We start from the raw sequence: 26,686 nt of genomic DNA on the forward strand, positions 1-26,686 counted from the left end.
GGCACCTGTCACAAGCTAGAACAAAAGATCTTGCATCTTTGAAAAGAGAGGGCCAAAAGAAACCAGATTGTAATACCTTGGCAGTAGTCTTGGAGTATGAAGAGTGTCCTCCATAAGCGGATGAGTGGCAATGTGCAAGAATAGAACTTGTTTCCTCGTGTGGAACACAGCGTCGGTATATGCCATCAATTCCAATCTTGAAGAGGTAGGGCTCATCCCAAAAGTAGTACTTGGCATCAGACTTGAGTTTCTTCTTCTGCTGGTGGGACATTGTGCCAGGCAAATCTCCAGAGACCAGGTAATTCGCGATGTCGGCATACCAGGGAGCTTGCTGTTTGCTCTGGTTGGTCTGTGTACGGCCTGTATGGAAGTGCATACGGGCCGTATGCTGAATCATACAGACCGTATGAACTTCTGTACGGCCTGTATGGATGTCCTCCAGGTCAGAACTGAATGCGAGGAGCTGTTCATCGGGGAATGAGTCATTGATCGGGAGTTCGATTGTGGTGTCCTCTTCCCAACGAAGCCGGGACAGATGATCCGCCACAGAGTTCTCGACTCCTTTCTTATCTCTTACCTCAAGATCAAACTCCTGCAAAAGAAGAATCCATCTTATTAGCCTTGGTTTTGCATCTTTTTTAGTCAAAAGGTACCTTAGTGCAGCATGATCGGTGTAGACCACTATCTTCGAGCCCACCAAATATGATCTGAATTTGTCAAGGGCGAAAACAATGGCGAGAAGCTCCTTCTCGGTTGTGGTGTAGTTCATTTGGGCCGGATCTAACACCTTGCTAGCATAATAGATAGCACATGGCTTCTTGTCCTTCCGCTGCCCCAGAACTGCCCCAACTGCATAGTCACTTGCATCGCACATCAACTCAAACGGTAGTGACCAATCGGGTGGCTGTAAGATAGGTGCAGAGATAAGGGCTTCCTTTAAACTGCAAAAAGACTTGACACAATCATCATTAAAAACAAAATCAGAATCTTTAATAAGTAGATTGGTTAATGGTTTCGCAATTTTCGAGAAATCCTTTATGAAACGGCGATAAAAACCTGCATGTCCGAGAAAACTTCGAACCCCCTTGACATTTGTTGGGATTTCGAGTTTCTCAATTACCTCAATTTTTGCTTTGTCAACCTCAATCCCCCTTGAGGTGACAACATGTCCCAAGACTACTCCTTCTTGAACCATGAAATGACATTTTTCCCAATTGAGGATTAAATTCACTTCTTCACATCTCTGCAAAATCTTACACAAATTAGCCAAACAAGAATCAAAACAAGTACCATATACAGAAAAATCATCCATAAAAATTTCAACTTCCTTCTCAATAAAATTAGAAAAAATAGCCATCATGGCTCTCTGAAAAGTCGCAGGTGCATTGCAAAGACCAAAGGGCATTCTACGGTATGCATAGGTACCGTATGGGCATGTGAATGTGGTCTTCTCTTGGTCCTGCGGATGAATGGGAATCTGAAAGAAACCTGAATAACCATCAAGATAACAGAAATATGAGTGATTAGCAAGCCTTTCAAGGAGTTGATCAACAAATGGCAAGGGAAAGTGATCTTTGCGTGTAGCCGCGTTGAGCTTCCGGTAGTCAATGCACATCCTCCAACTGGTTGCAACGCGTGTTTGGATCATCTCATCTTTTTCATTCTTCACCACTGTTGCTCCTCCTTTCTTGGGAACCACATGGACGGGGCTCACCCATTTGCTGTCAGAAATCGGGTAGATAATACCTGCTTCATAAAGTTTTAAAATTTCTTTCTTTACTACCTCTTTCAGATTTGGGTTGAGCCGTTTTTGGTGTTCAACTGAAGGCTTGTGGTCATCCTCTAGCAAGATCCTGTGTGTGCAAATGGTTGGATCGATCCCCTTCAAGTCCTTGATAGAATATCCAATCGCGCCTTTGTGGGTTCTCAACTTCTCCATGAGCTTGGCGGTTTGGTCAGGGGTCAATCCTGCATTTACAATAACAGGACATTTCTTTTCTGAATCAAGGAATTCATACCTGAGAGAGGCTGGGAGAGGTTTTAATTCGGGAGTGATCTGCTCTGTCTGGCTGGTCGTACGGTCCGTATGATCTGGGTACGGGCCGTATGCTTCAGCTTCAGGTTGAGCCTTCGTTTCCTTCTCAATCTCTAGCTTCTCTGTTTGAAATTCCTCTGGTCTACGGCCCGTATGATCTGGGTACGGCCCGTATGGATATCCTTCCAGACAGACAGGTGCTGCGTCTGCCGTGTAAATCGTCTCAAGCTCGCTTGTTTTATCCTGCAAATCAGATAAAAAATCGAAATGATACCTTAGCGAGTTGTCGACTTGCTCCAGAAAATTCTCTTCAACCAATTCATCAACCACATCGATCATATAACACGATTCGGGTTGAGCGGGGTACTTCATTGCTCGGTCTATTTGAAAGTGAACTTTCTCATCTCCGATGTTCAAGGTTAAAGTCCCATTTTTCACATCAATCAGCGCCCCAGCGGTCCTCAAAAATGGTCGTCCCAAAATGATAGGGACCTCCTTGTCTTCCTCTATTTCCATCACAACAAAATCACCGGGCACATAGAACTTACCGACTTGCACCGGTACGTCTTCCACTATGCCAAGTGGTAGTCTCACCGAAGAATCCGCAAGTTGTAAGGTCATTCGTGTGGGTCTAAGCTCGCCCATACCCAGTCGTTCGAAGATAGTTCGCGGCATGAGACTCACACTAGCCCCCAAATCACACAAAGCTCGTCGGATGGTGGCCTTGCCAATCGTGCATGGAATAGAGAACTTACCCGGATCTTCCAATTTCGGTGGAAGTTCACTCCTCAGTATAGCACTGCACTGTTCAGTCAATTTCACCGTCTCACGCCCCCCCAAGCTTCGTTTATTGGATAGGATGTCCTTGAGAAACTTAGCGTAGGTGGGCATTTGGGTCAATGCCTCGGTGAATGGAATTGTAATGTGCAATTGCTTCATAACTTCAATAAACTTGAAGAACTGTTCATTGAGTCGGGTTTCTGCTAATCTCTGTGGGAATGGAACTGGTGGCCGGTAGGGCGGTGGCTTCTCGGTCACCTTCTTTTTCTGCTTGTCAGCTTCATCTGGTACGGGCCGTACGGGTCTGGTACGGGCCGTATGGTCTGTCTCTTCATTCACAATTTCAATCGGATCAGATACTGGCTGCTCAGAAATCTCAGGGGTTGTCTCTACGGGCCGTGCTGGATTCATACGGGCCGTAGGTTCGGCTTCTGGCTCGACAGGCATGGTTGGTCCTTGGTACTGTGTCCCACTTCGCAATGTCACTGCCTTAGCCTCTTCCCTGGGGTTAATCTCTGGTTGGCCTGGTAGCATTCCAGGTTGTGGTGGTGCGGTTTGGCTCCCATTTTGAGGTTTGTTTTGGGCGGCCAAACTAGCCAACTGAGCGTTGATCGCTTGCATCTGTTCGAAGAGCATTTGATTCATCTTCCCTTGCTCATGCATAAAGTTCTCCACAGCAGGGGTAACATAGGGTTTAGATGGTCCTGAGTATGGTGCACGGTTGTTCGAGTTATTGAATGCAGCATTGTTGTAGAAGTTGCGGTTGTTATTGTTGCTGCCAGAAGGGTTGTTATTGAAGTGTGGGGGGTTGCTTTGCTTCCACCTCCAGTTCTGTTGTTCAATCGGGTCCTTAGAATAGGTTCGGGTGAAAGGAGGTTTTGGGAAGTAAGATGGCTCATTGTTGAGAGAATTCACTTGCTCGGGCTCTTCATCTCTTTGCGCAAGCGGACAATTCTCATACTCGTGTCTATCATCCCCACACATAACACAAGGTTGTGGTTGCTGATTACCAAGCGCTTTGACACTCATCTTGTCAAAAGCCTTCTGCATGGCATCCATCTTGGCGGTGAGAGCGGTGATCTGATCGACCTCAATTCGGCCTCCTCCAGTTCCTCGAGTGCTCCCTCGACCGGACCATTGTTGGTTAGTTGCCATATTGTCAATTAAATTCATTGCCTCGGTAGCCTCTCGATCCATGAGAGCTCCACCTGCAACTGCATCAACAGAAGTACGAGTGGTATCAGTTAAACCAGAATAAAAAGACTGAACAAGTAACCATTCGGGAATACCGTGATGTGGACAAGAGTATTGTAATTCCCTAAACCTTTCCCAGGCCTCATTCAGTGGTTCATCAAACCTTTGTCTGAAACTGGTCAGTTGGGTCCTAATCTCGGCAGTTCTTTTATGGGGGAAAAATCTGGTCAAAAACAGTTTGGACAGTTCCCTCCAAGTTGTAATTGAATCCCTTGGTAGTGACCCTAACCATTTCTTGGCTTTATCCCTAAGAGTGAAAGGAAATAAAGCAAGCCTAATGTAATCAGCTGTTGCGCCATTAATTTTAATGGTGGCACAACACTCAAGAAAAGTTTGAACATGGGCATGTGGATCCTCATGATCCATGCCATGGAATGTGTTTTGCTGGACGATGTTGACAACACCCGGATTGAAGTTAGGCTGGTTGCCAGCAATCCTTGGCAATCGGATTGCTCCTCTAACATCTTCAGCTCTCGGGACATTAAACTCTCGCAATGTCCTGGGCGCATAGTCTGCTCCTTCATCATCAGAGAACTGGTCCTGGACGGGAGGGTCCTGGATGGGTGGATCCTGAACAGGTGGATCAGTGATGGGTGGATTAACTCCGCCGTTATTCATTGTGTCCTGTTCTAGGTCTGTCTGGCCTCTGTTGTCGGCTGGTACGGGCCGTATGAATCTCCTACGGGCCGTACGGAGAGGTGACAGATGTGGTGGTGCTGGAACGAATGAGTTGGAAGTCTGCCCTTTGCTTCTGAGTTGATAGTGGTTCTCGGGCAGTGACCCTTCCAGTATGTTCCTGCAAAGATAGAAAAAGAAAAATTAAAATTAAAATCTAGAATCAAGCAAAAATAAGAAAAAGTCCAGAATTTTCGTTGCCTTCCCCGGCAACGGCGCCAAAAACTTGTTCGCACAGAATATATGCTACAAAGTTTCAGTATAGCAAGCTATACCTTTTAAACCTTTCACTAGTACAAAAAACCCTTTCACCGACCCTTAATCACCGACTGTTTTAAGCAAAGCATCAGTGTTGCTCATACTACACTGACTCTTTTATTAAATAACAGTCAGCGTTGTTCTTCAACACTGACGCTTTATAAACAGTCAGTGTTGGTACTCAATAGTGACTGTTTTTCAAAAAACAGTCAGTGTTGCACACCAACACTGACTATTTTTCAAGCGCCAGTGTTGAGTACCAATACTGACGCTTTAAAAACAGTCAGTGTTGGTACTCAACACTGACGGTTTATGAAAACAGTCAGTGTTGGTACTCAACACTGACGGTTTATAAAAACAGTCAGTGTTGAGTACTAACACTGACTGTTTTGTTTTTAATTTTCGGAACCGTCGGTGATTTTTGCCAACACTGACTCTTGTGGAGCCGTCGGTGATTTTTGATGAGCCGCACTGTAAATTTCATTTCGCGGGTTTGTAACTCAAAATTTCGATCAGCCGCGAAGCACATGTACAACCTATTGATTTTCATTCTAAAAACGCCGAAGCATATATACAACTCTAAATTTCCAGCTTCTTTGCTCTCCGCCTCAGCTTCTCAAGAAACGGTAAGGAACTCCGCCTAAGCTTCAGCTTCCCTTGCTCTCCGCCTTGCTCTTCGCCTTGCTCTCCGCCTTGCTGTCTCTCCCCCGCCTCAGCCTCCCTCGCCCCAAGCTCAAACCCTACCCCGCCTCAACCTCCCTCGCCCCGAGCTCAAACCCTACCCCGCCTCAACCTCCCTTGCCCCGAGCACAAGCCCTTCCCTGCCACAGCCTCCCTCTCCCCGAGCACATACTAGGCCCTATCCCGCCTCACCTCTGGATACATGAGTACTAAGCATGCAGTTGTGCTCTTCAACCGATATTCAACTACACGTTAACTCTGAGCTTCTCAAGGTAATTAATTTCATTAATTGACAGGGCGTGGGGACAAGAAAGTAATTACAAACACTAATTTGGTCTGATTTCCCATTTTTCCCTTTGGATACTGGTACTGGTTTCATTGGGTCATGGGTACTGTTTTCTTCTAGCCACTGGTACGGCTACTGGGGTTTGCGATTTGCCTTCACTGTTACAGGCATACTGTCCCTTTTACTGTCCCTGTCTTTTAGAAGTCAATGGCTTAACTTGAGAGGGACTGAGAGTGCTTTTACTGTCCCTTTTGCTGGATTTTAGTTCAACCCAAAAATCTGTCAAATTTTCTAGGAATCAACCTAAATTGGCCACTATAATATAGTGAGGGACTGAGAGTGCTAGTTAAGAAAATTGGCCACTGTAATCAATGTATTTTTTTGTTAAGAAAATTGGCCACTGTAATCATGATTATTCATTTTTGGATGCAGATTTCATTTTTCAGATAGGTTGTCGTAGGTTATTTCGGTATTTCATTCAGTACCAGCCATTAAATATGAAAATAAGTTTCAATTGTTCAGATATTATTCCACCATATTCACTCTAATAGATGGTCATTTTTAGAATTCTACGTTATATAATTTTGTATTCTATCTTTTTTATTGTACTTGAGGCAGAAATTGGCATGGCTCACAGAATCCATTGCTGACCTTCTAGAAGAGGGTGGTGAGCGGGATCCAAAGATCCTTGAACAGGTTTGACCTTCTGCTTTGACACATTGTGAAATAATAATAAATTTTAATTTTTTGAGGTTTACAGTTTATGTGAATTAATGGTACAATAAAATTTTGGCATTGACTTTGTGATTTCTGCTTGTTGAATTGTTAAATTAGGTACCAAGCTTCCAAGGATGACCTTGCTGTTTATGCAATTCTGAACTCGGCTCCCTCTTACTAGTATGTCAATGTTGCTAGGTGGTACAGCCACATTGATGCCCTTATCAGATTGACGTACTGGCATAATTTTTTTTTATATAAAATTTTACCAGAATTTAGAGGTACTTGTTGGTTTTTAAGTCAATTTAAGTCAATAATGAAATTAATATGCTGATTTTATATCATCAGCTCTTATAACAAATGCTTGTCAATTCATGTAGAACACCAAAGGTGAGAGTTGTTAATTGCAATTTAGCATTGACATAGATGTTTTCTTTTAATAAATTGATCCTGATTATAATTTATCACACCAAAGGTGAGATCGCTCTTGGTGTTGTTTGCATTGACATAGATGTTCTTTTAATTTTTTTTTTTCTTGGTACTTAGGGGATGAGTTTCTTTGTTTTGAGTTGTAATAGCTGGTAAAATGACTATATCACTACTAATTTATAATCCTTTTTTACCAAAAAAAAAATGTGTTTCGGGTATGCAATATTATTTAGAGAGGCTATCTCGAAGGTGTTGAGAACAAAGATATCAGTGTGTTGCTTCTACATGGACAACAAATTTTGGAATTATGAGGGGTTTACATACCTGCTGTTTAAGGATTACGATAGCCTTTAAATGAATTTTAGCGGATCTTTTATATTTAGAATCAAATATATATATTCAAAATGGATGCAAGCCTATGGTCATTTGAATGAAAAAAAAAAAAATCTTATGAATGTTTACAAGGTCTGTCATGATTTATATGTAATGGGATACAATTATTGATTTATGAGATTATAATTACTTGAGATTAATTATTGTGATTTAATAATATTAATTCCCACTGCATCGTGTGGGCACTTGACTAGTTTGCAATTACAAATCAATTGCACCAATGGAGATCGGGGTTGTATGATTCAAAATTAATGGAGACATCTATTGGTAATTATGACCCTTCATCACCCATCATCACCCATCAAACGATTCATATCAGCAGATGATGAAATTTATGATTTTTGTACAGCAAATAATATGAATAAATTCCAAAAAAAAATATTTCCTACTTTTATACATAACTTGTGACCAAATAATGTTTGTAATTATCAATTTTATATAATTTCATCAATATTTGTTCAAACAAATTGAGCTAATAACTGTGGACCGTTCATTTTCTTATGAATAATCAACGGGTGATCTGCAATCAAATAATTCCTAATTTATTTTAAAATGATCATGTTAGTACCAGGAACCTTAAAAATAAAAAATAATTGGAGTTCCAACAATTGTAAGCTTCAATCCAATGTGTAATGTTTATAGCCTTACGATCTCGTTATATTCCGTTGCTTGGATGGATGTGTAAATGAACATCAAATTAGATCAAACTCACCGACAATGAATTTAATGGAACACTCTTTGATCTGAACGGTTCCGATCAACCAACGGACGACGTTTGTCTTTGTTCCTTCATTATCTCATCCAACAAGAGTTGATGTTCTATTGTCTTTGATGTTTGACATAAGTCCTTGATACAACATGCATGCACAACTATATAATTTAATTTGTCAAAATTATTTAATAATGCAAAAAAAATGTTCTAACATTATCTTTTGGTATAAAATTTATCAATATGTACACTTATATGTAGAATGATTTATATGTATAGCTCACAAACAATATTATATTCAGCGGTAAAAATCACCGACGGCTATAAAAAACAGTCAGTGTTAACATCCAACACTGACTGTTTTTTTTAAAACAGTCAGTATTAGCAACCAACACTGACTGTTTTAAAAAAAAACAGTCAGTGTTACAACTCAACACTGACTGTTTTGCATAGCCGTCGGTGATTTACATCCAACACTGACGGTTTTGCATAGCCGTCGGTGATTTACATCCAACACTGACGGTTTTGTATACCCGTCGGTGATTTACATCCAACACTGACGGTTTTGTATACCCGTCGGTGATTTACATCCAACACTGACGGTTTTGTATACCGTCGGTGATTTACATCCGCTCTCAAAATTTTATTTCCCCGTCAATTTGCGCCATTTCCCTTCTTTTTTGTCCAAAAATTTTCATTTCCCCCGCCCTCCTCTATCCCTCTTTTGTGATACCGCACTAGATCTGACGCGCTCCCATTCTCCTCCTCCTCTCCACCGACCATTCTCCTCCTCCTTCTCTTAGGCTACTCTCTCTGTCGCCGCCTCCGCCATCAGATCGCCTCTCTCCTCCGCCTCTTCACCCATCGACGCTGCTAGCTTGATGCTTCTGAGTTCTGATCAATAGTGCCACGAAGCCAAACGTGAGTGTGTTTTCTTTCTTTTTCCACTTCTAAAGCATTTTTTAAATCATAACCTAAAAAGTCAATCCATCTACATAGGCTGAAATTAACCTTAATAGGCTTGATTCTGGTAAATTATTCACTGTGGTTTACCGTTTGTTGTGCATCCTTGAAGATACGAGCTTTGCTTTTTAGTTTATTTTGTCTCTCTTGTGTGTCTACCACTGTTATCCATTTGTTTGGGGGCAGAATGGACTTCTGGTTTGGATGAGAAATTAGTAAGCAACATTCTAATAAAGCACAAGCATAAGAGGCTTCTTCTATTAAATAAATTCATTCAAGAATACAAATAAAAAAATGTTATCTTCTTGTCGTTTTTCTTTTTGTTAGCAATGTCACCCTGTTTTAACAAACAAAATTGAACAAAATCCCGCTCTATAATCAGTGCTTAGTGCTTGATGAAACCCTTTGTCAGAATCAGTCACTTTTGCTGGTCATGATTTTCCAAAGAAAGTTGATTTGCATTCTGGTTGATAACAATTACTTATTTGAGGCTTATGTTCAACAATCGACGCTTAATTGAGGTTTACTTTCGAGTTATATACAAAGGCTTTTCTTGCTTTTAAATTCTCTTCTTTTTGTTTTTTTAGGTGGGTTGATGAGGTAATTCCTGATGCTTCATGGGTTGTCATAAAGGAGATCATTGACAAGCATAAAATTTGTTATGTTGCTCATGATGCACTCCCGTATGTTTATGTTCCATTAATAGCTATCATTTTTTTGTTAGATAATAAGACATCTCTTATTAGATAATAATTTTATATATCAAATCTTTTTAACTTGCTTCATGTTTCTCATTTTGCCCTCCTTTGATATGCTGATGTAAGTGGTGCTGGAAATGATGTCTATGAATTTGTATACTCTCTCTCTCTCTCTCTTTTCTTTTATTGTAATGAATAAATGACTTGTGATTTTCAAGTTTTATTAACAATAATAAAATTTGGCTTCTCTTACAGGCGAAGAAGATTGGTAAATTCATGGAAACTAAAAGGACAGATGGGGTTTCCACATCAGATCTCATAATGAGAATCTTAAAGGATTACAATCAATATATAATGCGAAATCTGGCACGTGGTTATACAAGAAAAGATTTAGGTGTCAGCTATGTCAAGGCATGTTAAATAATCAACTTTGATTCTATCTTTCTTAATGGTGAAATGAATTTTATTTAATGGGTAGATAAAATTGAGGGCTGTACGTTTCGTTTGTACCTTTAGTGCTTTAAAAAAGTTTAAGGGCATTTTTTTTAATTGTTTTAGCTGAAATTCAGTTGAACTTACATAGCATCATAACTCTAGGTGAATTAATTACTAATTAATTGCTATTTTTATTAACATATTTTAGGGGTAGAGAGAACAGCAACACAGTAAGAGATAAAGGCATACAAAAACTTAGCCTTGCGACTTCACCCGAATATGAAACCCAGGAGATGAGGTACTTTATTTGATAACTGCACATACTTTATTTAAGTGGTTTTGCCAATTTTTAGAATTTTTAGAAATGCAGAACAGCACTTAACAGTGCTTGAAAGACGGGCAGATTTGGTAATTAAGCAGTTTTTGTATTTTGAGAATGTGAAAATTAAAAATGCTTAATAAATACTTATAAAATCCTAAAAATATAAATTTTTTGGTCTAATTGTGTGTTTTGAAGTCCTTTATTTGACTGTATCCTTGATTTTGTCATTTGGTCCCTGTAGCTGATTGTTCTATTCAGTTTTCTGATGCTGGTCATTTTGTGCATCTCTTGTACCAGTTGAGTGCCTCACTTGGTTCATTTGTTCTTTTGACTGGTACAACACCTGACATTGACTGGTACACATGTTGTAAGTCTGGTTGTTATGCTAACAAGTCCCTTTTAATTTATTTACATCATTTTAGATATGACAGAGAGCTTTTAATTGTGAAAATCACTGTTTTTGAAGATAAAATTCATAAGAAAATGCTCTGTCAGTCTGAGATTATGCAAGATAGTCCTTGTCATTTCTTTTATTCTGACTAATTAAATACTTGTATAGGTATGCACTGCAAGAAAAGAATGTGACATTGATGACATCTTGAACTATAGAGCATGTGCAGAGAAACAGTTGCAGGTTCTCTCTGTCTTCAATTTTGGTGGAGGACCATTTAGTTTTTTGAGATAACATACAGTACCATATTGTTTTATCTTAGGTGGGATTAAGAATGATGTGTAGGTTAGGTGTGCTTGGTTTTTTTTGGTGAATGAATCTATTATGTTGTGTGTCTTTTGGTGAATGAATATATTATGTTGTCTAAATTATTTGTATGATACATTGTTTAACATCAATAAATGTTAAATAGTAATATATGGCTAGCAAGAATATGGAGGCTAGCCCAAATATAAACAGAACCATGCCGAAATTTTTATATCAACACTGACGGTTATAAAGCTAATAACGACTGTTTTTAATATATATATACTGACATTTTTAACATCAACACCGACTCTTTTTCAAGCGTCAGTGTTGAACCCAACACTGACGGTTTTTTAAGCGTCGGTGTTGAATACCAACACTGACGGTTTTTTAAGCGTCGGTGTTGAACGCCAACACTGACGGTTTTTTAAGCGTCGGTGTTGGTGTTTAACACCGACGCTTAAAAAACCGTCAGTGTTGGCGTTCAACACCGACGCTTAAAAAACCGTCAGTGTTGGGTTCAACACCGACGCTTAAAACACCGTCAGTGTTAAACACCATCACTGACGCTCTAAAAACAGTCAGTGTTGTGCTTAACACTGACTCTTTTTCAAGCGTCGGTAAAAGGTAACCTTCACTGGCACCGGCTTTACTGATGTCGCTATAACAGTCGGTGTAGGGGTATTTTAACAGTCGGTGAAGGGGTTTTTTGTACTAGTGTTTGTTACACTCTGTCAAATCAGATAGCAAGTGCACTATCCTATCGATGAGTATGCTCAGGTATCGATCCACAGGGACGGAAGAAAATGACCGGACTCGTCTTAAAATTACTTGAGATTCTAGAAGTGAGAAAAATTGGTTTGATTTAATCCTAACAATTCTACTGATTTATGACAAGTTTAAAAGACAATAAAAAGAATTAAAGTTGTTTTCAAATGATAAAAAGGCGTTTCCAGGGTTCAGATTTCATTTCTGTTCAGCCCCGAGGCATACGGCCCGTATGGGAATCCATACGGCCCGTAGGGGACCCCGAGTTAATGCTGCAGCTACTGTTTTCTGTGTTGATACTAATGTTTAGGGTTTCTATCGACCAGATCTAGATACCTAACCTCAACTTTCGCATTTTGGCCTAGTACCCGATTACCGGACTCTAATACTTCCCTCTTAGATGCGTTAAACCTCAACTTTCGCATTTTGGCCTAATTTATCTAAGTTACTTGTTGGTTTACTAAAAGTATCCAAGGACTTTCGCCTCAAGGAAAGTTTCACCTTTCGGGTACTCCTTGGTTTCACCCTACTTCATATACTTTATTCGGTTGGATTAAATGTCATAGACTTGGCTCCTAACACTTAGATGTGCGCATTCATCTAACGGGATGACTAATCAATTCAAGCAAGCACAAATAAAGCAATCAAAATACTACTCAACAAAGTAAAAACAAAGCATTCAACACAAAATCCAAGTAGCATGCAAACAAAACCAAACTAGAAACTACATCTTAACCCTAGAAACAAAGTAAATTAGCTACTCATGTTCATAAGATAACACAAATAACAGAAAGTAAAAGAGTTCATGACAAAACAGTGGAAAATCTGAAGATCCGTTGCAAACTCGCGTTTTTCACTTCTCTTCCTCTTCTCCTCTCTTGTCTTTTGCTCCAAGAAAGCTTGTCCAAGTTCTAGTTGTGAATCCCCCTTTTTTTGGTGAGGAAATATCTCATTTAATGCCCTGGATCGCGTGTCCAGAGGCTTCCTTTTCGGCCTCCTTGATTTCAGCTGATTTCAGATCCTGCTGGATTTTTCCGATTTAGCACCCTACGGCCCGTAGGGGACCCCATACGGCCCGTAGGGCTGTGTTTTGTCTTGGAGACTATGTGCCTCTGTTGTGGAATCTTCTGTGTGGTTGGGCAGATCCTGTACGGCCCGTAGGGTATGTCATACAGGCCGTATGAAAAATTGTCAGATCCAGTTTTTCGCCCTTTTTCCTGCAAAATACCAAACAAAACATAGCAGTACCACATTTCTTCGAAATATAAGTAAAAAGTCCACATTTATAGGCTTTAAAACACAGGTTTAAGTATAAATTAGGGCTATAAATTAGACATAATATGGAGATATCAGCAAATGCAATTTTTGGAGAGTTTGTTTTTTTTTACAAAATAGAATTTTTTTTATTTTTTGTATTGAAATATTAGAAATGTTGAATATATTTCTTTGAAAATAGATGAAATACAATATAATTTGATTTATTAGAAAGAATGCAACAAATAATCCGGATCAATATTTTTTAGGCCGGATTTGTCGCGGCTGTAAAAAAAATAATTATATTTCTTTATGTGTTATTAGAAAAAAATAAAAATGCTTAGATTCTAAGTTATTGATCCCGGTTCAAAAGTCACTTCTAGGTAAATAAGAAAATATTGTCATCCTTCTAGTACATTTAATTTTTAAAAAGTTGTATCTATTTTTGAAAAAGAAATTATTTAACGATTGATATTCAAAAAGAATTCTCAAAATAGATACAACTTTTTAGAAATTAAATGTACTAGAAGGATCACAATATTTTATGTATTTACCTAGAAGTGACTTTTGAACCGGGATCAATAACTCAGAATCTAAGCATTTTTATTTTTTTCCAATAACACATAAAGAAATATATTAATTTTTCTTACAGCCACGAAAAATTCAGCTTGAAAAATGTTGATTCGGATTATTTGTTGCATTCTTTCTAATAAATCAAATTATATTGTATTCCATCTATTTTCAAATAAATATATTCAATATTTCTAATATTTCAATACAAAAAATAAAAAATAAAAAAAATTCTGTTTTGTAAAAAAAAAAAAAAAAAAAAACGCTTCAAAAATTGCATCTGCTAACCGGCACAGCTTTCCACCTTTTCACCTGCTTTATAATTAAAATAGTGAGTCCAGTTACTCAGGACATAGGGGTAATTTCCGGTTACTTAGTAACCGGGTATTTTTTATGAATCCGGGGACTAGTTCAGCAGAAAGATAGTCTGAGCCCGGTTATCTAAACCAGAAGGGGCATTTTTTGAAATCCATTCAAAAACTGGGTAGATTCGATAATTTCATTATATTTTTGGATATTAATAAAAAATTTGGTTTAAAAGTTGAACAAGAAAATTTCTATGTACATTTCATAAAATAGGTTAATAACATAAAACCATACAAAATATGATTATATTTGACATTATATTTTCTTATAGATACCCTAATTGTCAAAAAAATGTGGTGTCAATATATAGTTCCATTTAATTATACCGTTTGCCTGTTTCACCGTTAGATCCCGGTGCACATAAACAACAAAAGGTGATAACAGATACATTTACCAGTATCCTCTTAAAAAAGGATCGATCCTATTTACAAATGATTATTGGACATGCTACAAACCTAACATGCAGAAATCATTAGATATTGGCTGTGCTTATGCCAAGAGAAAGTGCATTGTACGTGTACGATTCCGACAAGAAGAGTAAAAAAATGCTAATGATCACTGCTGAGGTCGAGGAGTAAGTGTCTTCCTAAATTTTACGCTTGTTTAGAATGCATTAGATTTTTTTATTATTTTATCATTTTTAATATCTCTCATAAGTACTAATTGTTCAATGTGCTAATATTTCAACAATGTCTTCATCAGGGTAATGGGTACTTCTTTAAAGATTCATAACGACTGCAAGGACCTAGATGCAAAAAAATGTTAATATCTAGACATATAAGCATGTATACTCATTAACATACATTTCAATTTTTTCAAACTTGTTATATAGTGCCCACAACAACCTGCCGGCTGTGAATGTGCATATTATGTCATGTTGCTCATGGAAGACATAATAAACGAACACATTGATTATTTTCCGAACTTAAAGGTATGCATTTATATACTTTCAAAAAGTAATTAAACATTGTTGCTTCAAATATAATTGTGCATGCTCTTCTATCTTTTAAAAATGCAGGACATTCTCGCTAAACATACTGTACAACGCTTGAGCAACTTACGAAAAATGTCGGTTCAAAATTTTCTAAATGAGGTAAAGTTGACAAGAAGAAGTATAACAATTTAGGATGTGATGTGTAAACTTAATTTGCATGAACATGAATTGTTTGTAATAATTTAGGATTTGTGTATGATATTTAATTTAGGATGTGTATGTGATTTGTATGCATATATATTTCAATATTTGTATGTGATTTGTATCTGTAGCATATTGGGCCAGTATATATATATGGAAGCTGGCCTAATAAATTAAATTTTATTTTTTAGATTCAACCAAACATCAGGATCGGTTCTATTTACAAAACCGATCTAGAAAACAAATTTAAATAAAAAAAATTATATTTTAACATATCAAGATCGGTTTTAAATAAAAAAAAAACGGTCCAGATCACATCCTATCAAGATCGGTAATACATAAAAACCGATCTTGATAGTGAAGTATCTGGATCGGTTTTGCTTGTACAACTGATCTTGATATAATTTTAGAAATTTTTATATTTTTATATTTTGAACTATCAAGACCGGTTTTAAATAAAAAACCAAAACCGATCCAGATGCTAAACTATCAGGATCGGTTATACAGAAAAACCGATCTTGATAGTTAAGTATCTGGATCGGTTTTGTTATGTACAACCGATCTTGATATTTCAAAATATAAAAATATAAAAATTTCCAAAATTATATCAAGATCGGTTTTACAAAGAAAATCGATCCAGATACTTAACTATCAAAATCAGTTTTTATGTAGAACCGATCCTGATAGGGTCTCATCTGGATCGGTTTTTATGAAATCCAATACTAATTGTATTTTTTAATGGGTATTAAAAAATGAAAAAAAAAATATTAGGATCGGTTCTCAGATATAACCGATCTAGATAAGTACTTATTAAGATCGGTTGGGTAAAATATACAAAACCGATCCTGAAAGTATTAGTATCGCCTTCATCAGGATCAGTTATATTCCGATACTAATAGATGTATATAACCGATCCTGATTCGTCATTTTCCACTAGTGGAGAATACAAAAGGAATTATTCTGGTAAGAGACTCAGTCCAAAATCGTTTCTACAACTCCTCAACATCAACCTCCTTATTTTAACAAGCTCCTCCCAAAAACCCCGGGATGCATAAATATTCGAGAGTGCAACTAAATTCTTAAAATTTTTACTACAAGAATTATTCAAGTACAATATTTTATAAGCCCCAGCAAATTAAAGAAAACGATGATTGTAGAAAGTAACAAATGGCTAGTCGCTCAAGAATGAATTTTCATATCATTAAAGAAGAAAGATGAAGTAAAAAATAAAAGGAAAGAAATCAAAAGCAAAAGCAAAATAGAAAGTAACAAATGGAAATACGGATCATCTAACTTTTTGATAGAAATATTATATATGAAGGGAGGGAGGACTTGGACTAAGTAATTGCAACTATTTTTCTCCTCTTTGAGAACATTTTGTCATAAATAGTGTCATTGCAAGCATGATTATCATCATATCACTATGAATATAGTAGAAATTGAATTCACATCCTTTAAGATGTCCAAAATTTGAGTTGCATTTTGGAAAATATGAAATAGTTATATTTTTTAATCGCGAATTTCCACTCATTTTCAATTATTATCATCTTGAGCATTACAAACAAGTTCTGAATTGAATATTGTCCAATTTTGAGATAAATTGAAAACTTAAGTTATCACACAATATCAGACTCGTAAACACTATGACATTACTTTTAGAAAAAATATGGGCTAGATTTTAAATAATGATAAGAGTTAATTGCTAATTTTGTTAGCTAGGTTTATTGTATATTTTGCTCTTGTGATGTATGAAACAAAAAATTAAAATCAATCAATTAGATTCTTACATAACATATTATTGAAGACTTTTTTCTTTTTAAGAAAAATTGGAGGTCAATCCTTCATATATGAGATAAAAGTTCGTGCATTGTCACTCAACTAATTTTTCAAGATAAACAAAATAAAAGACGTCTCCATAAAAGATGTCTCCATCCAGATTTTCAACATGCAATCTCCCTGTATGTTTTAAATTATTTATTCAGATAATTTTAGAAAACTCATTAAAAAATAAGAAATTATCTCAAAAAAAATTAAGAAATTATACAAATTAAACATCGATCACTGGTAACTTTTTTCAATAACACTGCAATAAAATGTCCTTAAATTCTTATTGATTGCACGAACTATTATTTTATATCAAAATCAGTGACTTTTTAAATGCCAAAATACGTTATTGTGGTTAAAAACACAACCGAAATATCATCGGTCACATGGTCCTCTACTCTCTTAATTAAATACGTCTAACATAAATAGTGATCGATAGACCTCGTTTTTTTCTTCTTTTTTATGGAAAGATGTGCGTGTATTTGATAATTATTACATAACATATTATTACATAACATATTATTGAAGAAAAATATGTATATTTGATTTCACATAAAAAGTCATTTAAAACAAAATGAATGTGCCAGAGTTAATGGATCTCATATAAAAAATTACAACTAGTAGTGCAAGCTGTCATATCCTATTTCAGTATTTTGATCTCAGATTACCCCCTTTGTGCTAGTTTAATAGTTTTGGACATATTTCTTTTTAGAACAAATATATATTTGTATGGAATTGAATAATATATGTAATCTTATACTGATATTTATTTTATTTAAAATTACTAATGTATTAGTGTATGTACTGAATTTTGACTTTTTAAAAAAAATTAATTTCTCTTATTCGGTTCAACAGAACAAATCAAAATTTAATTCAGTTTAAACGACTCGGTTCATATTTGGTTGACCATTTAAATTCATCAATTGGTTCGGTTGGGTTTTTAAAAACCGAAAAAAAGTTTAATTTATCTATTTCATTTTGGTTTCAACCGAACCAACCGTTTGACATCCCTAACCGTCGGTTGCCTTTACTTATAAATTAACCTAAACCTAATATTATTATCACCACTAATAAAAACAACTCTTTTCTAAAAAAAATAATAATAAAAGGAAAGGAAAAGGTATACACAAGTCTTAGTACAGTACAAAAAAAAAGAAATACCTACGGATTTTCTCCAAAAAAACAACGAAAAAGAACAACTAAAAACAACTACTCCTTTCTAAAAATAATAATAATAAAAGGAAAGAAAAGTAAAGGAAAGAAGAAGGTATACAGGAGACTTAGCACAGTACAAAGAAAAAGAACAAATAAAAACAACTCCTTTCTAAAATAATAATAATAATAATAGTAGTAGTAGTAAAAGGACAGGAAAGGAAAGGAGAAGGTATACAAAAGTCTTAGCACAGTACAAGGAAAAAGAACAAATAATAAACATGTTAGTCCGTTGCACCTTTCCAAGAGGATAAAAGCAAGGAATAACATATATATATTTCCTTTGAACCAAGAGAAGAGTTTTAAAGCACATTGAAGAAAAGTTTGGAATAAGCTCCCCTGACCGCAACATATGTATCTTCTCCACATGCAAGATTACAAATAGAACATCTTCAATCTTGCATTTCATATATCACCACCAGTGTATTTAATTCAAAACTCACAATCAAGCACAAATTAAACCAAATTTGGTATTATGGCAACAAAGCAAATGAAGAAGAACGAGCTCAAATTTGAGGATTTTGAGCCTGTATGTGAGCGGCAGGGATTACATGACAAATATATCGTAACTGTTAATCTTCCAGGTAAACAAGGATATTTAATTCACACAGTAAGGTCATGCATTTTTTTCAATATGGTCCCCAAACTTTGTGTATTATACGTTTATTCGATAACCTTATCATGTATAATTTGTTTATAGTGCAGTCCATAGATGGCACCAAGTAACTTTTTTTAAGTGCATATTTCTTTGTGGGACCCTCACATATTTTTATTTCTAAAATGCACCCTATAATATTATGTATAATTAATTGTATACATAATGTAAGACTGATATTCAACGAAAATTGTTGGTTGGCAATATCAACTAATTGTATAATATTCCTTTTTGTTTCTTCTCAAATATTGTTCAGGAAATGTTATTTTTTTTTTCTAATTTCTGTTTTTCTATCTCTCTATACTGAATGTAGGGTTCAGAAAGGAAGATTTCAGAGTGGAAATTGATGATAAGATTTCAGAGTACAAACTCTTCCTTAAACGCCAGGAATATTTGGGTGGCATGAACGTACTCGCACTCAGAGTGCAAATTAAAGGCCAGAAACAATTTGGTGATAACAAATGCAAACGATTCAACAAGGATATTTATTTGCCATCAGACATTGATATTGAAAATATAACAGGCAAATTTGAAGGGGAAGTTCTTACTCTAACCTTTCCCAAGAGATCAGAGAAGGTTGGACATCACAGAGATAATTATATTTATTTAAACAATTAGAAATGTTTATTTGATTTGGAACATACAATTTAACTTTTGAAAATTACAAAATTTTCTTCTCTGTACCTGTTAAAATATAAGGCTGAGCCAACAGATGAGGAAAAGGCTAGAGATGAAGAGGTTAAGCCGAAGGAGGCTGAGACTGACAAGAAAGTCGAGGTAATATAAGAGAAATTTGATAGACGATCAAATTCACATAATTTGGTTGGAAATTAAGGAATAAGGTAGTATTGGTCTTATTTCATGAAACATGAATAAGATTCCGTGAATTTATAAAAGTTAACTAACTCATAAAAATCTACAAAATTGAATATCTTAGGATTATTAATTAATCTTTGCTCCTAACTAAACCAAATAGCTGAAAATAAAATCTATGAGCTGCATGCAATCCCCCAATTTGGCAGTCAACATTATGTTTTACAAATATATATTAACTTGAATATGATAAACAGCTGCTCTGGATTTTAAGGCAACATTATGAAAAATACTGAATTTTATAATGTATTAAATATTTCACGATGAACCAACAACCAATGGTGAGAAGAAAGAGGAATTGGCTAAGGCAAAGGAGGGAACAAGCATGCCTGGGATAAAAGAAGCTGCCTCTAGAATCAATGATGCAATAAATAAATGGAAACAGAGTAATAGTTCAGGTGAGAACAAAGAGAAAACAATGAAAAATAATGAAAAGAAAAATATTGTCACTTGGAAAGAGAAAATTAGCCAAGAAGCAAGAGGTTGGTCTGAGTATGCATCTTTGGATAGCATGAGTGACACTATAAACAGGAATAGGAAGGAAATTGCAATTGCAGTAGCAGCATTTTCCATAGGAATTTTAGTTTCCTGGAAATTGAGTTCCAGGAAATAAACTCAGAAGAGAAAAAAAATATGGTATTGTATGTGCTGAGTGTGTGCAATGTGATCATAAATATTTCATAGTTATGATGTAAATTGAAAGATGTAAAATACTACTGTACAAATTGAATTATATACGAAATCTTTGTTCTTTTTAAGTAGTTGAATAGTGTCATCTACAGACTCAATTCAACTTGCTTTTTAAGAGAGGAACTGTCAGCAGTTGGAAATGAAGACATGAACTTTAGCTAACTATTATCCCCACTATGTTGCATATTACATTACATGACATATTTTTTTCTCTTTTTGGCTCCTTCCCTCACAATGGATCGACGTGACGTGATTTACACATTGTAACTTGGTTACGTTATGACACATGACATGACCAAAAATACTTTTGACGTGACGTGATTAAAATAATGAAAGAAAATGACTAGAGGCAAATGAAGAAATTGGACTAGGGTAGGCAAGAAAATAAGTTGGATTGGGAAGAAAATGAGTTAGATCCGAAAGAAAATGAGTTGAGAAGGTAATAAATTTGATCAAAGGTAGGCAAACTTGTTTACTAGAAGTAGGCAATAGTCCAAAAATACATAGGTGAATTTTTTTTTTCTCCCAAAATTCAGGGTAGGCAATTGCCAACCCCTAGGCCATATTAGGTCTGTCAGTTACACTATACGAATGGTTACATTACGTGTGGTTAATATAAATGACATGACTGATTGCGCTTAATTAATTTTTAAAATATTAAGTTAGTTCATAGAACAATATCAATAATATGCTAATAAAGAAAACATTGCAAAATAAATTTAAATAAATAAACAATATTGAAAAAATTGATCACATGGCATAATTAGGTACGTTTGGCTCGTCAGGTCAACTCTGTTTAGCAATGTGGAAACCAGTAACAACAATGTTAATAAATAAATTTATATCTTGTTCTTGTTCAGTTCCAAGGATGTCAGGTCGTCACAGGCTGATTAATTTTATGGTGAGTTATATACTTGTAGATAGTTTTGGTACTTCCACTGGTACCCAAGATTAATTGTGGCTTGTGGAGTTGTGAAATAATAATAACAATAATATGTTTTTCCATTCAAATTAAATTTTAAGAACTAGCATTTGCTATAGCGGCGAAAGACGATGAAACCCGAATGAGGGGAAAGGATTTTTTATGAACATTAAAAAAAGGTTGGAAGGCTGACCTCTATTTTTTATCTCAAAAAAAAAAAAAACACAATAACAATTACAATTACAATGATGACCATTTTAAATGTTGACAAGTAAAGAATCAAATTCTAAGCTTACAGACAATACTGCAAAGCCGAAGTACCAGAAAAAGGGACCAAGACTGACATAAGAATGTGAAAAGTGAGAACCAATATATAGTTCTATAACTAGAAAGCTGTTTTTAAACATCAAAAAGTACAAACATCCATGATTACAAGCAGAGAGCTCAAAATGGTGATTCCACAAAAATACACAAAAATCATTTGACTTTAACTAAGAAAAAACTATCATCAGAATAACATCCTAAATAGTCATAACTTCCCAAGAAAAAATACTTTAGATCTTTTCTAAATTGAACACTGTTTTAACATCTCCGTTATTATAAAAAATATGAAAAACACGTCTAACCAAGCCCAGATGTGGCAACAGCTCCAGGGCCTGACCTCACTGTCTGGGCTACCTGATCAAAATTCTGCCATACTATTCTAGAAATGTTATCCTCTTTTATTACAAGATTGCCGGTATCAAGAAGAACTGCAATGGTGGAGGTTGTCTCATTTGATCTTGTCAGATGTGTTGACCAGATCAGTTCTTGAGATTTGGTCAGTACTAAATTGCCAGTAGAAGAAATATGCAGTTCAGACATAAGATGATCTTGAATAGGATTGCCTCTATTGGCAACCCACAACAAAGAATTAGAAGCGTTTACAATTCAAATTGCCAGGTAGTAGTCATAAGACCCCATATAAACACCGAAAATGCTGAGTTCATAGATACCATTTTTGGAAACTAAGGTTTGGCTTCCAGAAAGAGTCTGACCTGGTAGGAGGGTGTCGTTGGCTTTACAGAGACGACTTACCGTGATGAAGATGATGATAGTGAAAATGAATAGTGTCATCGGCAAGTTTTTCCTCTTGAGTATCTGTTCTTCTTTAATCAAAACCAAAGGACTCAAGCTTTTGATTTTGATTTTGATTTCTTTTCTTTTATTTTTTACTTCATCTTTCCTCTTTGATGATATAGAAATTCATTCCTTGGGCGACTAGCCATTTGTTATACTTTCTACAATCATCGTTTTCTTTAATTTGCTGGGACTTATAAAATATTGTACTTCAATAATTCTTGTGGTAAAAATTTCTTGTATATGTAGGAATTCTGAAAATAGCATGTAAAATTGAGATTGAGTGGTATGGAGGGTTAATTGAGTTCAGGTTTAGTATATGGGTGTTAATGAATACGATACGGTCGAGATAACAGGATTTCGTATGATCTGCGCACACTTATTTTTATTCATTAAATATTTGTAGTTCTCTAATGAATAGGGAATAATTACCATTTTCACTGTCACATCATGTTCAGGGGCATGATTAAAACTATTCTTTACTTCCTTTCGTTCCTGGGGTACCTTTTCCTTTTGATTTTCATTTCTCTTTTGTAAATTTGAAGATTTATTTTTGAAAGAGATGGAGCATATATACTTTTGTTTTTCGTAATGTGGACACCCATATGTTTTCTTCTTTACTTCATCTTTCCTCTTTGATGATATGAAAATTACTTCATTTCGTAGAATATATATTTCATTTTGAGAGCAAAATAAGTCTAATATTAGATATACTTCTAGGTTTTATTGATATCTTTTTGTGATGAATTAGTTTTGAAACACATTAATATCAAATTTTGCATATAAGCTCGCATTTTTTTATTGGTTGCAGTAAATCATTCTTATAGGATAGCGAAAATATTCAAGGTGTATTTAAACCTTACTCTACATATCAAGTTGGATTTAAATTATTTTCTAATTATTCATCTCATCTATACAACCAGAATGAGTCCAATATATACTAAATTTTGAGATTATATATATATAGAGAGAGAGAGAGGGAGAGAAGAGTTGGCTACTCTACTTACATAAGCATATGAGAGAATATGCTTATAAGTCATTTTTTCATTTTTAAAATCCAAAAAGTCGATCTAAACCGTTAGATGTGATCTCTATATTGAAATGTGCTTGGAGACCAAATTTTATATTTTTCTGAATTTTTTTACTATTTATTAAGCCACTTTGAAAATCGCTGATTCAACGGTGGCTTAACAAAACAGTAAAATCAGAAATCAACGGTGACTTAACTCTGAAAATCGCTGTCCATTTTATCTTTATTATCTCTTTCCCTTTAATCTTTTGACATAACCTTAGGCGCGTCGGTCGCGCGTTTAATTTATTCACTTTGATAACGCATGCATATGGCCCCACACAAATCCTTCATGGCATGGGCATGCATGGCATCCTATATAATGTGCCCCTTCACCCTTTCCATCTCATCTCATCACTACATTCATACACACTCAAAGAAAAAGCACACACAACCTGTAAAGTTAGACTTATATTCCTTCTTGGTTAATTTCTTTTGCCTTGAATAAATAATTAAAGAAGAAATAGTATGGAGGGGGAGAAGAATCAATACCAAGGTGTGACTGGTGAGCAAGATGAGGAGGTTAAAAGCAGAGGGTTGTTTGATTTCATGAAAAGAATGAGTCCAATATATACTAAATTTTGAGATCATATATATATAATGATTTTATTTTTATACCAGATCATTATACAATAATTTTTCAAGATAAATAATTGTAATTCCAAAATTATTGTAGATGTGGGATTTCTGAAAATAGCAAGTAAAAGTTAGATATAGGAATTCTGAAATACAATTGCTTTCATAATTAAATGTATGCACAATTTCTTTCATAATTAAGAAATACAAACTATTTAACACATGCAAAAACTGTTGTCAGTTTCATGCATGCTGATTGCATTTGCATGGTACATAGAAATTATAGTACGCATAACTTTGCTTGGTTGACTAATATATATATTTTGTTTTGTGAAAGGTTGAATGATATATATATATAGGATTTTTTTTTTAACATGTGTAGATTATTCTAACATTGATAATTAAGGTCCCACATTATGATGGCCCGCATTAATGATCAATGTATATAAATACAAATGTTAGAGGTCGTTTTGTTCAAGTCCAACCAAATCTCTTCCATTCACCAAAAAATATTAATGGCAGGAGAAGCCCAGATAGTTGTAGATGTCGAATCCCCTCCTCTATCAGAATCAATACAACTTGAATCCTCTCTGCAACATGAACTCCACACATTATTGGGCAATGTGAACGAGACAGAGAACGTCACCATCTTCCGCACACCACATAGAACTCCCGCAAGGGCGAAGATAATTTCCGCAAGGACGAAGAAAGATGTCAAATCCCCTCCTCTATCAGAATCAATACAACTTGAATCCTCTCTTCTGTCAGCATCCTCTCTGCAATGTGAACTCGACACATTATCGGGCAATGCGAACGAGGCAGAGAACTTCACCATCTTCCGCACACCACATAGCATTTCCCAAAGCAAGAAGAATCTCTTTGAGCCCTCCGTCATTTCCATCGGCCCATTCCACCGTGGTCAAAAGAACCTCCGAGCCTTGGAGGAGCAAAAAAGGCGGTTCTTGCGGGATTTCTTGTCCCGTAACTACCACATAAGTTTGGATGACTGTATATCACAAATGAAGTTGCTGGAAAAGAGAACACGAAGGTGTTACAGTGAGACGTTTGATGATCTTGACAGCCATTCATTTGTCGAGATGATGCTGCTTGACGGATGCTTCTTGCTCGAGTTCTTCTTAAAACTATATGAAGGAAGAAATTTGGATTCAATTCTTGAGGTTGGTTGGAATTGTAAGTTCATAAAACGTGATTTGCTACTTCAAGAAAACCAAATTCCCTTCTTTATAGTTGACAAGTTGCAAGAGCTGATTGGTATTAATCAAGAATGTAGAATGCTTTTTGTTAAATACCTTGCTTTTTATTTCTTACCCAAAGACTACATATTACCAGCCCCTAGGCCTCCAGCTGAAACTCCAGACCCTCCATCTGAAATTCCAAACCCACCAGATGAAATTCCAGACCCACCATCTAGAGCTAGACGTCATCGTCGATCTGAAATTCCAAACCTACCAGCTGAATTAATTCCAGACCCACCATCTAGACTTCATCCTCGATCTGAAATTCCAAACCTACCAGCTGAATTAATTCCAGACCCACCATCTAGAGCTAGACGTCATGGTCGATCTGAAATTCCAAACCTACCAGCTCAATTTCCAGACCGTGGAGTTGCTGCAATGCCAAATAATCTAGCTCAAATTTATGAAATTCCAGATCCTCCAGCTGAAATTCGAGACTCTCTAGCTAAAATTCCAGACCCTCCAGCTGAAATTCATCATTTGGTCCATCTCTATTACCACTATTTAGTGCCCAACCCAGAGAAAGCAGTTGTATTGATTTCCAAATCATTTGATCTTACCAAAATGTTCAGTGCCAATAGAATTACCAAAGGCTTGCTTCATCGGTTTCGTTCAAGGGTGCTCAGAGGAAGACCTCCTCATTCGACTTCTGGAAGGTCATTAGTGTCATTGCCGGATTCTACCAGGAATTTATCCTCGATGGTGATGCCTTCTGCCACTGAGCTCAAAGAAGCGGGCCTGAAATTCACACCAAAATGCAACCCAAAACATATGCTCGACATATCATTTGAATATGGTGTCTTAAAAATCCCTAGACTAACAATCACCGATTTCACTAAGCCTATTTTCACAAACCTTTTAGCATTTGAACAGTCCAAATATGGCAAAGAGAATTCACCCTTCGGAAGGTTCCTATCATTTTTGGACAATCTTGTCAACACACCAAATGATGTGAAAATATTACAAGAGTGCGGAATCATTGAGAACTGGCTAGGCAGTGAAGAGGAGTTGGCTAATTTCATCAACCAGGTCACCGAAGGTAATTTTCTTGAGAGCAATCACTAT

General features: G+C 35.9%; 1 protein-coding gene and 2 long non-coding RNA genes across 3 annotated transcripts; all 3 read left to right on the top strand.

Annotated features, from left to right (window-relative positions):
• The first annotated feature begins 5,542 nt into the window (after window positions 1-5,542).
• LOC144563432 (uncharacterized) lies at window positions 5,543-7,111 on the top strand. Its single transcript, XR_013514350.1, has 3 exons — window positions 5,543-5,955; window positions 6,588-6,665; window positions 6,804-7,111. It is a non-coding gene; the product is annotated as an uncharacterized LOC144563432 (long non-coding RNA).
• Window positions 7,112-8,693: 1,582 nt separating this feature from the next.
• On the top strand, window positions 8,694-11,503 carry LOC144563455 (uncharacterized). The gene is made up of 6 exons (XR_013514362.1): window positions 8,694-9,138; window positions 9,768-9,863; window positions 10,005-10,032; window positions 10,134-10,289; window positions 10,522-10,611; window positions 11,195-11,503. It is a non-coding gene; the product is annotated as an uncharacterized LOC144563455 (long non-coding RNA).
• Window positions 11,504-18,936: 7,433 nt separating this feature from the next.
• On the top strand, window positions 18,937-20,621 carry LOC144563617 (uncharacterized). The gene is made up of 5 exons (XM_078313098.1): window positions 18,937-19,045; window positions 19,430-19,465; window positions 19,529-19,692; window positions 19,816-19,893; window positions 20,246-20,621. Exons 1-5 carry the CDS (start codon window positions 18,937-18,939, stop codon window positions 20,600-20,602), a joined length of 744 nt encoding a protein of 247 aa, XP_078169224.1. The 3' UTR covers window positions 20,603-20,621.
• Window positions 20,622-26,686: the final 6,065 nt, after the last annotated feature.

Source organism: Carex rostrata, chromosome 12, assembly GCF_964058835.1.
Source record: "Carex rostrata chromosome 12, lpCarRost1.2, whole genome shotgun sequence".
NCBI lineage: Eukaryota > Viridiplantae > Streptophyta > Magnoliopsida > Poales > Cyperaceae > Carex > Carex rostrata.